Genomic DNA, 10,910 nt, shown 5'->3' on the forward strand with positions numbered 1-10,910 from the left:
AAAGGAAGTGGCCCGTCTGATCCGCTCTCCCTCTGCCCCCTCCCCGCTTGCCCTCCCTTTTTCTTTCCACAGATAGCCAGCCCGAGTCATGCAGTCTTTTCGAGAAAGGTGTGGTTTCCATGGCAAACAACAGAACTACCAGCAGACCTCGCAGGAAACATCACGCCTGGAGAATTACAGGCAGCCGAGTCAGGCCGGGCTGAGCTGCGACCGGCAGCGGCTGCTCTCCAAGGACTATTATAACCCTCAGCCTTACCCAGGCTACGAGAGCGGCACCAGCACGCCCTCCGGCACAGCGGCCGCCGTGGCTGCCGACAAGTACCACCGGGGTGGCAAGACCCTGCCGGCGCAGCAGGCCCTGCAGGGGAGGCCGGCTTTCCCCGGCTATGGCGTCCAGGACAGCAGCCCCTACCCGGGCCGCTACGCCGGTGAGGAGAGCCTGCAGGCTTGGGGGGCCCCACAGCCACCGCCCCCCCAGCCGCAGCCCCTGCCAGGGGGGGTGGGCAAGTATGAGGAGACCTTGCTGAAAAAGACAGCAGTGCCCCCCAGCCGGCAGTACCCGGAGCAGGGCGCCCAGGTGCCCTTTCGGACTCATTCCCTGCACGTCCAGCAGCCCCCACCGCCACCCCAGCAGCCCTTGGCGTACCCCAAACTCCAGAGGCAGAAACTGCAGAACGACATCACCTCCCCTCTGCCCTTCCCCCAGGGCAGCCACTTCCCCCAGCATTCCCAGTCCTTCCCCACGTCCTCCACCTACTCCCCGTCCGTCCAGGGCGGCGGGCAGGGGGCCCACTCCTACAAGAGCTGCACGGCGCCGTCCGCCCAGCCCCACGACAGGCCACTGACCGCCAACGCCACCCTGGCCCCAGGGCAGCGGGTCCAGAACCTGCACGCCTACCCGTCGGGCCGCCTCAGCTATGATCAGCAGCAGCAGCAGCAGGCGGCCCTTCAGAGCCGGCACCACGCCCAGGAAACCCTGCATTACCAGAACCTCGCCAAGTATCAGCACTTCGGGCAGCAGGGCCAGGGCTTCTGCCAGCCGGACGCGGCCGTCAGGACCCCAGAGCAGTACTACCAGACCTTCAGCCCCAGCTCCAGCCACTCGCCCGCGCGCTCCGTGGGCCGCTCCCCCTCCTACAGCTCCACGCCATCCCCGCTGATGCCCAACCTGGAGAACTTTCCCTACAGCCAGCAGCCGCTCAGCACCGGGGCCTTCCCCGCAGGGATCGCCGACCACAGCCACTTCATGCCACTGCTCAACCCCTCCCCGACGGACGCCGCCAGCTCCGTGGACGCCCAGGCCGGCAACTGCAAGTCCCTGCAGAAGGACAAGCTGCCCGAGAACCTGCTGTCGGACCTCAGCCTGCAGAGCCTCACGGCGCTGACCTCACAGGTGGAGAACATCTCCAACACCGTCCAGCAGCTGCTGCTCTCCAAGGCCGCCGTGCCGCAGAAAAAGGGCGGCAAGAACCTCGTGTCCAGGACCCCGGAGCAGCACAAGAGCCAGCACTGCAGCCCCGAGGGCAGCGGCTACTCGGCCGAGCCCGCGGGCACACCGCTGTCGGAGCCCCTGAGCAGCACTCCGCAGTCCACGCACGCCGAGCCGCAGGAGGCTGACTACCTGAGTGGCTCCGAGGACCCGCTGGAGCGCAGCTTTCTCTACTGCAGCCAGGCCCGTGGCAGCCCCGCCAGGGTCAACAGCAACTCCAAGGCCAAGCCCGAGTCCGTGTCCACCTGCTCCGTGACCTCCCCCGATGACATGTCCACCAAGTCCGACGACTCCTTCCAGAGCCTGCACAGCAGCCTGCCACTTGACAGCTTCTCCAAGTTCGTGGCCAGCGAACGGGACTGCCCACGGCTGCTGCTCAGCGCCCTGGCGCAGGAGGACCTGGCCTCCGAGATCCTGGGGCTGCAGGAGGCCATTGGCGAGAAGGCTGACAAGGCCTGGGCTGAGGCGTCCAGTCTGGCCAAGGACACCAGCAAGCCGCCCTTCTCGCTGGAGAACCACGGCGCCTGCCTGGACCCTGTGGCCAAGAGTGCGTGGCCGCGGCCTGGGGAGCCGGAAGCCCTGCACGATTCCTTGCAGCTGGACAAGGGCAACAACACCAAGGACTTCAGCCCAGGCTTGTTTGAAGACCCTTCTGTGGCCTTCGCTGCCCCTGACCCCAAGAAGACAACTGGTCCCCTCTCCTTTGGCACCAAGCCCACCCTTGGGGCAGCCGCTCCAGACCCCACCGCGGCAGCTTTTGACTGCTTCCCGGACACGACCACCGCCAGTTCCACAGACAGCGCCAACCCCTTCGCCTGGCCAGAGGAGAACCTGGGGGATGCCTGTCCCCGGTGGGGGCTGCACCCCAGCGAGCTCACCAAGGGCCTGGAGCAGGGCGGGAAGGCCCCAGAAGGTGTCAGCAAGGGGGACGCTCATGAGGCTTCAGCCTGCCTGGGCTTCGAGGAAGAGGAGCCCCCTGGCGAGAAGGTGGCCTCGCTGCCTGGGGACTTCAAGCAGGACGAGGCGGGTGGGGTGAAGGAGGAGGTGGGCGGACTGCTGCAGTGTCCCGAGGTGGGCAAGGCCGACCGCTGGCTGGAGGACAGCCGGCACTGCTGTTCCGCCGCAGACTTCGGGGACCTCCCACTGCTGCCGCCCCCCGGCCGGAAGGAGGACCTGGAGGCAGAGGAAGAGTACTCCTCCCTGTGTGAGCTCCTGGGCAGCCCTGAGCAGCGGCCCAGCATGCAGGACCCGCTGTCCCCCAAGGCCCCACTCATCTGCACCAAGGAGGAGGTGGAGGAGGTGCTGGACGCCAAGGCCGGCTGGGGATCCCCGTGCCACCTCTCCGGGGACTCTGTCATCCTACTGGGCCCCACCGTGGGTGCTGAGTCCAAGGTCCAGAGCTGGTTCGAGTCCTCACTGTCCCACATGAAGCCGGGAGAAGAGGGACCCGACGGGGAGCGGGCTCCAGGGGACTCCACCGCCCCGGACGCCTCCCTGGCCCAGAAACCCAACAAGCCTGCCGTGCCCGAGGCGCCCATCGCCAAGAAGGAGCCCGTGCCACGGGGCAAGAGCTTGCGGAGCCGGCGGGTGCACCGGGGCCTGCCCGAGGCTGAGGACTCCCCGTGCAGGGCACCCGCGCTGCCCAAAGACCTCTTGCTGCCCGAGTCCTGCACGGGGGCCCCGCAGGGGCAGACAGAAGGTGCCGGGGCCCCGGGCCGGGGCGCCTCGGAAGGGGTCCCCAGGATGTGCACTCGCTCTCTCACGGCCCTGAGCGAGCCCCGCACCCCCGGGCCCCCGGGCCTGACCACCACCCCCGCTCCGCCGGACAAACTGGGGGGCAAGCAGCGAGCCGCCTTCAAGTCGGGCAAGCGGGTGGGGAAGCCCTCGCCGAAGGCTGCGTCCAGCCCCAGCAACCCGGCCGCCCTGCCCGTGGCCTCCGACAGCAGCCCCATGGGCTCCAAGACCAAGGAGACAGACTCGCCCGGCACACCCGGCAAGGACCAGCGCTCCATGATTCTTCGGTCACGCACCAAAACCCAGGAGGTCTTCCACTCCAAGCGGCGGCGGCCCTCCGAGAGCCGGCTCCCCAACTGCCGTGCCACCAAGAAGCTCCTGGCCAACAACCACCTGCCCACCACGTTCAAGGTCGCCAGCAGCCCACCGAAGGAGGGCAGGGTGAGCCAGCGGGCCAGGGTCCCCAAGCCCGGCGCAGGCAGCAAACTCTCGGATCGGCCCCTCCACGCGCTCAAAAGGAAGTCGGCCTTCATGGCGCCTGTCCCCGCCAAGAAGCGGAGCCTGGTCTTACGGAGCCGTAGCAGCAGCAGTGCCAGTGGCAGCGGTGGGGATGGGAAGGAGGACAGGCCCGAGGGCTCCCCGACCCACTTCCAGAGGATGTCTTCTCCCAAGAAAGCCAAGCCGGCCAAGGGCAGCGGGGAGCCCGCCGCGAAGCCCCCGCCCCAGGAGGCCCCCGACGCCTGCATCAAGCTCGCCTCGAGGGCTGCCTTCCAGGGGGCCATGAAGACCAAGGTGCTGCCGCCCAGGAAGGGCCGGGGCCTGAAGCTGGAAGCCATCGTGCAGAAGATCACCTCGCCCAGCCTGAAGAAGTTCGCGTGCAAGGCGCCCGGGACCTCTCCCAGCCACCCTCTGAGCCCGGCCCTCCCTGAGAAGGACCGTGGGCTCAAGGGTGCTGGGGGCAGCCCGGCGGGGGCAGAGGAAGGTATGTTCAACGTGGGCATCGGGCAAAAGCTGCCGGTGGTGTTGGGGGCCGACGCGTTATGCAGAAATCCAGCCAACAGGTCCTTAAAAGGCAAACTCATGAACAGCAAGAAACTGTCCTCGGCTGACTGTTTCAAAACTGAGGCCTTCATGTCCCCAGAGGCCCTGCCGCCCGGGGGCACTGCCCTGGCACCCAAGAAGAGAAGCCGGAAGGGCCGGGCCGGAGCCCTGGGACTCACCAAAGGCCCGCTGGAGAAGCGGCCCTATCTTGGCCCGGCTCTGCTCCTGACTCCCCGAGACAGGGCCAGCAGCACACAGGGGGGCAGCGAGGACAACTCTGGTGGAGGAGGCAAGAAGCCAAAGATGGAGGAACTGGGCCTGGCCTCCCAGTCCCCTGAGGGCCGGCCCTGTCAGCCCCAGACCAGGGCACAGAAGCAGCCGGGCCATGCCAACTACAGCAGCTATTCCAAGCGGAAGCGCCTCACTCGGGGCCGGGCCAAGAACACCACCTCCTCGCCCTGCAAGGGGCGTGCCAAGCGGCGACGGCAGCAGCAGGTGCTGCCCCTGGATCCCGCAGAGCCTGAAATTCGCCTCAAGTACATTTCCTCTTGCAAGCGGCTGAGGGCAGACAGCCGGACCCCGGCCTTCTCGCCCTTCGTGCGGGTGGAAAAGCGAGACGCGTTCACCACCGTGTGCACTGTTGTAAACTCCCCCGGGGACGAGCCCCAGCCCCACAGGAAGCCCTCCTCCTCTGCCTCCTCCTCCTCCTCCTCCTCCTCACTCTCCGTGGACGCGGCGGGGGTTTCCCTGGCCCCGCTCCCTGGGGGCTCCGTCCTGCAGCCGCGGCCCTGCCTGCCCCTCTCGTCCACGATGCGCCTGGGGCCTGTGGTTTCCAAGGCCCTGAGCACCTCTTGCCTTGCTTGCTGCCTCTGCCAAAACCCGGCCAACTTCAAGGACCTTGGGGACCTCTGCGGGCCCTACTACCCTGAACACTGCCTCCCCAAAAAGAAGCCAAAACTCAAGGAGAAGGTGCGGCCAGAAGGCACCTGCGAGGAGGCCGCGCTGCCCCTCGAGAGAACACTCAGAGGTCTCGAGTGCACAGCTGCCACGGCCGCCGGGAAGCCCCCCAGGCCCGAGGGCCCAGCCGACCTGGCCAAGCAGGGCTCCCTTCGCACCAGTGCCCGGGGCTTGTCCCGGCGGCTGCAGAGCTGCTACTGCTGTGATGGCCGGGGGGACGGGGGCGAGGAGGCAGCCCCTGCCGACAAGAGCCGCAAGCACGAGTGCAGCAAGGAGGCCCCGGCAGAGCCCAGTGGGGAGCCCCAGGAGCACTGGGTGCACGAGGCCTGCGCTGTGTGGACCGGCGGGGTCTACCTGGTGGCCGGGAAGCTCTTTGGGCTGCAGGAGGCCATGAAGGTGGCCGTGGACATGGTAAGAGGCCAGTCCTGCCGGAGTGGGGAGCGTGGGGTTCCTGAGAACAGGCAGTGGGGAGCCCTAGCCTCCCCGGGTGCCGGGCGTGCCCACAGTTGCAGGGCATGGCCTGCAGGCTCCAGCGTCCCTCGGGGAGCATCGGGAGAGGTTGAGGCGCAGTGCAGGCTCAGGCAGGACACCCTCATCCGCCCTGTCCCAGGAAGCTTCCTGCTGCGGCCCCTGCGCCCAGCCGGTACCCACTCCCACCCCGCCCGGCTCCAGCCCCCTCAGAGCCCACCGCCCCTCTCCCCGCTGTTACCACTCGAGGGCTGAGGCCCAGAGGACATGAGGCCTCCCAGAACTGGAGGTCAGGGCGGCCCACAAAAGCAAGGCATCTCCTGCACCTCTAGGACGGGGCCGGGGGCTTAGGGGAAGACCCTCTCGGGTGACACATGGTGGGAATACAGGACCCAGTCACAGGGTCCCGCCCCTCCTCAGGATGCCCCCCACCCCGGATCACACAGCCACAACAGGCAGGACAGGGCAGTCCAGAACTGGTCTCAGGACCGAACTTCAGGGAGCTCTAGTCACTGAGCATCTGGGAATGAGAACTCTGGGGCTGCCCCCACGCCGTGCACCTTTGGGCAGCAACTTAGCCTCTCTGTGCCTCTGTCCCCTTGGCCCCAGAGCAGGCATGAGAGTCCCCACCATGGTGGGGTTATGAGGGTGAGTGTGTGGATGCCTGTGGTGATGGGCCCAAGGATGGTGGGTGTTGCCCGGACAGGCTGCCACTGCCCCAACCCTGAGGGCTCCCTCAGAGGCACGGCCCTGCTCTGGACTCTCACCTGTCTGCCGGGAGGCAGCAGGAGGTGCGGTGGGGCTGGGGACCAGACTTCTCCCCCTGGGCTGTGCCTCCAGCCTCACACTCAGAACCCGTGTCGCCCCGTCCAGACCTTTGTGCAGTAACACTCCTGGTGTCGAGCAGCCGGCAGAGGCCCCACCCAGGCCCTTCCCCAGCCTGCCCTCAGCCTCTGTGTGTGGCTGGGGTTACAGGGGAGTTGGAGGGGCTCACAAGGTTGGGGGGCTCTCTAGAGACCCTGGACACTTGCCACCTGCCTCCAGGCGGTGCAGAGACCTGGCAGAGCGCGCCCCCCCACGCCTTTACCCGTCACCCTGGGCGCCAGCTCCCTCCCTCCCGGCTGCCTTGCTGACCCACCAACTCCTTCGTGGACCACCCCTTGCAGCAGCTCTGAGCAGCCCCTGCACCCGGCAGCCGTCCGGCGTCCGGCCCAGCCACTGCCAGGGGCCACCCACGCCTCCCACTGTGTCCCGGCCACCTGGCTTCCCATGGCCCCTGGGGAAGGCTGGAGACCCTCCTTGTGCCCAGGCGCCCTCCCCCACCTGGCCCCTTGCCTTCTCTCAGGCCTGGGGGCCCCACCTCCTGCGGCTTCCTGGTGTCTCCGGGCTTCCCTCAGACGGGGGCCGGCAGGTCCCTGTCTCTCTCCTCTCCGCATTTCCATTATTTTTTCCTCTCTCCTGTTTTCTCTGCTTCTCTCTTGTCACTGGCTCTTTCCCAGACTCCTTGAAACAGGTTCAGATCTCTCCTGTCATTAACCCTCAGATCACCAGCCCCAGCGGACCGCCCCCTCCCTGCCTCACAGTCCCACTCCTGAAAGCATCGTCCACACCGGAGCCTCACCCTGGGCCTTCCCAGGGGCTGCCCCACGCTCCCAACACTCGTTCCTGCCAGGCCGGGATAGGATCGTCTCTGTCTCTCCTGCAGCCAGCACCAGGAGGCAGGGCAGCACTGAGCACCCCCCGCCCCAGCCTGTCCTGACACTAATGCCACAGGCATCTCACCTTGCTGGCCCGGCACACAAGCTGTCCTGTTAGACTCAGGAGAAAGCGAGTGTCAGGGCATCACACTTAATCCAGCCCGCCCAGCCCACGCCTGTACTGTGCCGTGTCCAGAAATGACCTGGTACCTGCCCGTGGCTGGGGGCACCCGGGAAGGCGGGAACAGGGAGCGTGCGCTCCGGCAGGTGTGTGTTGGTTGCCTTGCTGGATGTGGAACACCCTGGAAGGATGGGCAGGGTCTGGTCCCGGGGTCCTCGGAGGGGACCCTCAGGTTCACCGTTTGGCCCACCACTCCCTCCTTCCTTGGTGGCTTGGCGGCATCACGTTCTCTTGGAGCCAGACAGACCTTGGTTCAAATCCCAACTCCACCAAGGGCCAGCTCATAACTCCAAGCAAGTCACTCGTTCTGTTGAGAGTGGTGGACCCCTCTGGCACATGTGGAGTTTTGGGGTCAGCCAGGACCTGCCAGGCACAGCTGAGTGAGTCCCCGGCGCCACCCATTACAAACCTGTTGGTACCTTGGCCTCACTTTTTGCACTCTGTGCCAGCCCCCACAGAGCAGCCACCACCCCTCTCCCTTCAGTGGCTCTTTCTGGGACCCCCACAACACCTGCTGTCCGCCTTTGGGAGATCAGGGTACCAGTCAGCCCAGAACAGAGGCTGTCCCTCCCCCAAGGCCATCCTGGACCCCAGCCTCATCCGGGTGGGGCCTGGCGACAGGGTGCTCGGGATGGGAGCCCCACCGGGGCTTGGGTCCTCTCTCTACAGGGCCCTGGTTTGGGCTCCTTGGCCAGGCCGGGTTCCTGGGGCAGGGCCCACAGGCTGCACCCCTGGTGGGACGGCTGGAGTCAGAATGGCCTGAGGCCTCGCTCTGTGCCTCAGTTTCCTCATGTCTGAAGTGGCATTGGGGCCTGCCTGAGGGCTGCTGGCCTCCATGCAGGAGCAGTGGAGAGAAGTGTGGGTTTTCCTTCAAACGCCAAACGCCCCGGGGACTGCTTGTGGATGGGAGACTCGGGCCTGGCTGGCCCCACACCCCTGTGCTGCATCACCCTTCCTGGGGACCCGGGGGATACTGGGCCCCAGATCCCCAAGAGGCCTAGCCCTGAGCAGAGGAAACTGAAAGCCTGCTATTCTAGAATGTGCCAGCCCCACCCCCAGCCTCGCTACTCCCAGTCCTGGGTGCTGGCGGCGGGTGGGGCCAGCAGGGTGTTCCCAGGCAATCCTGGCTAGCCCCAAAGGGAGGAAGGAGGTGTTCTCATGCCCGCCTCCCCAGCTGCTGGGAGATGGGATGGAGCCACCCCACCCTGGGCAGGGTGGGTCATGACTACACCCCACTCCACCAACTGCAAGGCCCGGAGCCCGGCCTAGAGCCTGCAGGCAGGTTACTCAGTCTGTGAGCTTGCTGGTAACCCGGGGGAAATAACAATAGTGCCATCATCATAAGGTTGCTATGGGGATGAGGCTTCCAACCACGCCTGGCACATGGCAAGCTATTGTCACTTGTTTAGTGGCTTAGCATCCAGGCACAGCCCCGCCACCCTCCCTACGTCTCTCCACCTCACCCCTGCCAGTGCGGTGGCGCCGTGCTGCTGGCGTCTGGTGACTCTGGGCCCGTTGCTGTCCCTTCCCAGGCCTCAGGTGTGGCTTCGCTCTTCCAAGGGCCTTCTTGGCATGGCCGTCTTGTCCCGGCCACGTCCTCCAGTCTCCCTCCAAACAGCTGGGCCAGGCACAGGGCACCCCACCCCCACCCCAGCAGATGACATTCTCAAGACCTAAAGGAGGCGTCAGGTTGCCAACAGATCAGCATCTCAGGATTGCCACAATACCTCCTGTTCTTACAGAGCCTAGGGTAGAACAGTCTGGTTCTAGGTTCGGCACTCCTCCTGCTGCCAGTAGGGTAGAAAACAGGGTTTATTGGCCAGGCATGGTGGCTAGTGCCTACAATCCCAGTATTTTGGGAGCCCGAGGTGGGAGGATCGCTTGAGCCCAGGAGTTTGAGACTAGCCTGGGCAACTTAACAAGACCTCGTCTCTACAAAAAATTAGCTGGGCGTGGTGGCGCATGCCTGTAGTCCCAGCTACTTGAGGGTCTGAGATGAGAAAATTGCCTGAGCCCAGGAGGTAGAGGCTGTGGTGAATCTAGGTGACAGGGTGAGACTCTGACTCAAAAAAACCAAGTAAACAATGCTTACTGCTTTCATTCTTGCCTGGAACAGGAGCCTTAGTTTCACCATTTGTAAAGTGGGGATCAGTCGTGAAAGTGACCCACAGAGGTCTGTGAGAAGGAGCCGGTGGGGACCGCAAGGACCCAGCATGCAGAGCACGTTGTAGATGCCGCTGGCGGCCACAGCCATGGCAGTGACAGCATTGCCAGCTGGAGAGGGTCCCCTATCCAGCGTGCCAGTCCAGGGGGTGCCAGATGATTAACCCTTGTGGGCATCTGCACCCCAGCGCTGAGCCTCCTTCCAGTGGGTCTTCCAGGGCCACGGGGCGCCTGCCTGCAACACCCCAGGACGGGCTCTGGCCGGAGACTCACCTGCTTCTCTTCTCTCCCCCTCAGACATGTTCCAGCTGCCAAGAGGCCGGGGCCACCATTGGGTGCTCCCACAAGGGCTGCACCCACACCTACCATTACCCATGTGCCAGCGACGCAGGTAAGAGCTGCCCTGGGGGGACAGGCAGGCTCAGGGTCCGGCTAAGCAGGCCCGGAGGGTCCTGGGCATAGCTCCTCGTACCCGGGTCCATTTGCCCCCTCAGTTTCCCTGCTCTCCTGCCCCAGCAATTCTCCATCTCATCTTTGCCTCTACCTAGACATGTGCTGGGCAATGCCAGGGACATGGATATGAGGACGCCCCCAACCACCTGCTTGAGGAATGCCCAGAACAGTGAAAGGAGATAGAGGCATGATTACACCGTGGAGAGCTGTTGAAGGAAGTAGTGTTGCCAAGAGGCAGGGCGTATGTCAGGCCTCAGAGAGAAAGGGGTCCTGGGACTGGGTATTGAAGGATGAGAGAAAGGGAAAAGCTATACTACAACAAAACAAGTGAGTTAGGGCGATGATGGGGCTCAGCACAGACAGAAGCCAGCGGTCTACGGGCACAGGGCGCAGCTGTGGAAGGTTTTAAGCAGGGTGATGATGTCCAGAGGCAGGACGAGGTTCCCCTGCCTCCTTGCCCCCTTCCCTCCTCCTCACACGCTCATTTGTTCCATGGGCATTTATTGAGCACCCACTGTCACCAGGCGCACAGAATGGGAGGTGGGGGAGCCCCCACCCCCATCAGCCAGGCTCAGAGACATTCCTTGGTTCGCCCAAAGACAGCAGTTGTTCACAGGGTAATGTTAGCAGCTGATGACGGCAGTATTTGGGGGAGTGTAGAACCAGCTTTGGCCTGGCTGTGTGGTCCTGGACAGGCGTGTGGATGTCTCTGCCCTCGGCTCCCCAC

The 10,910-nt window shown here is 65.1% G+C and overlaps 1 protein-coding gene across 1 annotated transcript in view; it reads left to right on the plus strand.

The window, feature by feature from the left end:
- The window catches only part of RAI1 (retinoic acid induced 1), a 17,000-nt gene that overhangs the window by 992 nt on the left and 5,098 nt on the right, over positions 1-10,910 (plus strand). Inside the window, exons 2-3 of the mRNA XM_008067860.1 lie at positions 73-5,632; positions 10,028-10,121. Coding sequence (XP_008066051.1) covers positions 89-5,632; positions 10,028-10,121 — 5,638 coding nt within the window. The 5' untranslated portion in view covers positions 73-88. The remainder of the gene's footprint in view (positions 1-72; positions 5,633-10,027; positions 10,122-10,910) is intronic.

This window comes from Carlito syrichta, unplaced genomic scaffold (assembly GCF_000164805.1).
Source record: "Carlito syrichta isolate Samal-C Ts95f unplaced genomic scaffold, Tarsius_syrichta-2.0.1 Scaffold107910, whole genome shotgun sequence".
NCBI classification, from domain to species: domain Eukaryota; kingdom Metazoa; phylum Chordata; class Mammalia; order Primates; family Tarsiidae; genus Carlito; species Carlito syrichta.